Below are 2,382 nucleotides of genomic sequence, written 5' to 3'. Positions count from 1 at the left end.
CCAAAAACCAGTCCGGATCCAAAAACCGGGCTCACAACAAAGCGTCCTAAACATATGGACAATAATCACGAAGTTGTCCATATGTTTCAGTGCCAGATGTCAACAATGGTCGATAATCACGAAGTTGTCCACCAAGCAAATTCGGGCTCACAACTGGGCGCCTGAATGAGTGCCAGAAATGACTCCAATTGCATAAACAACACTTATAGTTAAGCACTACGGTTCTGAGTGCTTGGTTCCATTTTCTAGGAGCCTAAACTGGCCAGAACTTCAATTTTTGCTAGTTTCAGTGCTTCGAATCTATTTTCGCATTCATTTTGTACCAAAACGATTCCGACTCATTCGATTCTCTACAAATGTGTTGACCAGCTGATGCAATAGTAGTCATTTCGATAGCTAACCTTCAGGGACACTACAAAGTGAATGCATAAATGTGCAAGTCCACTACAAAGTGAATGTTGTGTGTGAGAGGCTTGTTAAAATATAAATTTTTTACTTAATTAAAATTTTGTGGTTATTGTTGGTATGCTGATTCTCTACATTAGACACCAAGCAAAAGGAAGAAAGTTTTTTATTCCAATTAGTTTTCTGTACTTTTTTCTTTTGGTTTTCTCAGGTTTAGTATTTTAAAACTTCTACTCGAGGTTTTCCAAATCTAGAAGCGAAGATAAAGAGCAATACAAAAATAATTAAATTAACAACAAAAAAAATAAAGATATTCTATCTATTTGTGTATTAATTTATCTTTATTCATTTTTCTTTAATTATGCTTCAAAAATAATGTTTTATTAACAACAGCTAAGAAGATTGGTGTGCATATCATATCTTNTATATATATATATATAGAGAGAGAGAGAGAGAGAGAGAGAGAGAGAGAGAGAGAGAGAGAGAGAGAGAACTAGGCTAGTATACTATTAATAGCACCAAGTCATTGGTGCTACCAAGTTTTTGGCCATTGGATTAAGAGATGTACGGTGAGGATGATGTGGGCTCCCTAGGGTTGAGTGGGTGGTTACACTACAAGAAAAAGTGCGTAAAAAGGCGGTTGTTATAACCGTCTCTAAGCTATAATATTAGAGGCAGATTAGAGGTGGGTTTTTAAAACCGCCTCTAATATCTGTAAAAAAAAATGTTATTTTATTTTTTTCCTCTTTTCCCCCCAACTCTCTCAAAAGAAAATTCTAGTTCCTCCAAATTTCTCTTTTCCCCAACTCCTCTCTCTCGAAAAAAAAACCCTAATTTCCCCATGTCCTCCCCTCTTCCCCGACATCGACACTACCAAAAAAACCCCATCCCCCCATTGATGCTACGCCTTCTCCTTCTCCACGGCAGCCGCGTTTGCTCTTCCCCACGGCCGGCGGCCACGCTTCCGCCGCTCCCAAGGCCGCGTCTGCTCAGGTGCGCGCCCCTTCACTCTCCCGCGTCTCTCAGGTGCGCCCTTTTCCTTTCCCGTCCCAGGTTCCATCTCCTCCATCCTCTCCGCTAGAAACCCTAGCAGAGGACGCCTGGGATCTGCTCAATCTCGCCGCCGACGAGATGATGTGGATGAGTCTCCACGAGCAAGGTAACCACCGGAGCTTCAACGGCGTCAACATCACGGTCCCAGCACAGAAACCCTCGTCTCCTCCAATTCGCGCGCCGCCGAAAAACCCTAACCCTAACCCTAAAGGCGGTTACTACACCCCGCTGTTGACTCAACGCCAGGTTCAAGTTGCTCAAGTGAGTTCTCTCTTCGACCTCTCCTCTCTAATATTTCCCAACTTTTACGAGTTTTTAGTGATTTTTTTTTTTTTTTGGTGCTTCGGGGTAAAGCATTTCATCACCTGCGGCAACAGCAGCTTCTGCAGTTCAACAACTGAGAAATGGGACCATTGCCTTCTATATATGAGCCTTAGAACAAGTTAAAATATAACTGTTGAGATGAACTATTCGAAACCGTGCATTTGCGAAGTTGGTTCCTCCAACGAGTCAAAAAGAAAAAGAAAAACAAAACAAAAAGAAAGTTTGGTAGTTAATTTGGTAACCCCCACCCCTGATGTTAGAGGGAATGCTTTGGTAATGTTGTAGTTTCTTAGCAATTGGCAAATGGTCAAAAGATAAGGGGTCATGAGTGTTCATTAACCGAGGCTTACGTGGTGAAAGGATGTGACAAATTTACTAAAACTTATCTTGAATCCAAAATGTAAGTACATTGATAGATCTGAGCTCGTTAATATTATGTAACTTTTAACTTTCTTATTAGTTATCTCTAGATGTGGTATTATATATTCAAAGGCTTTTATTAGTATTTACTCTTTTCATCTGAGTATTCAAGAGGATTGAGCTTAATTGCCAAAGATTAAGCTAGTTCCACTGAGAAGTCTACATGCATGGATTCAAGTT

General features: G+C 40.6%; 1 protein-coding gene across 2 annotated transcripts in view; it reads left to right on the top strand.

Moving 5' to 3' along the window:
- LOC109709863 (ubiquitin-conjugating enzyme E2 36-like) overlaps positions 1,108-2,382 on the top strand; it is a 2,839-nt gene continuing 1,564 nt past the window's right edge. Inside the window, exon 1 of one of the 2 annotated variants that reach the window (XM_020232213.1) lies at positions 1,108-1,719. In XM_020232213.1, coding sequence (XP_020087802.1) covers positions 1,537-1,719 — 183 coding nt within the window. In that variant the 5' untranslated portion in view covers positions 1,108-1,536. The remainder of the gene's footprint in view (positions 1,720-2,382) is intronic. The other variant, XM_020232214.1, reaches the window with a different exon arrangement.

Source organism: Ananas comosus, linkage group 5 (genome assembly GCF_001540865.1).
Source record: "Ananas comosus cultivar F153 linkage group 5, ASM154086v1, whole genome shotgun sequence".
NCBI lineage: Eukaryota > Viridiplantae > Streptophyta > Magnoliopsida > Poales > Bromeliaceae > Ananas > Ananas comosus.
This window is presented reverse-complemented; position numbering and strand designations above follow the sequence as displayed.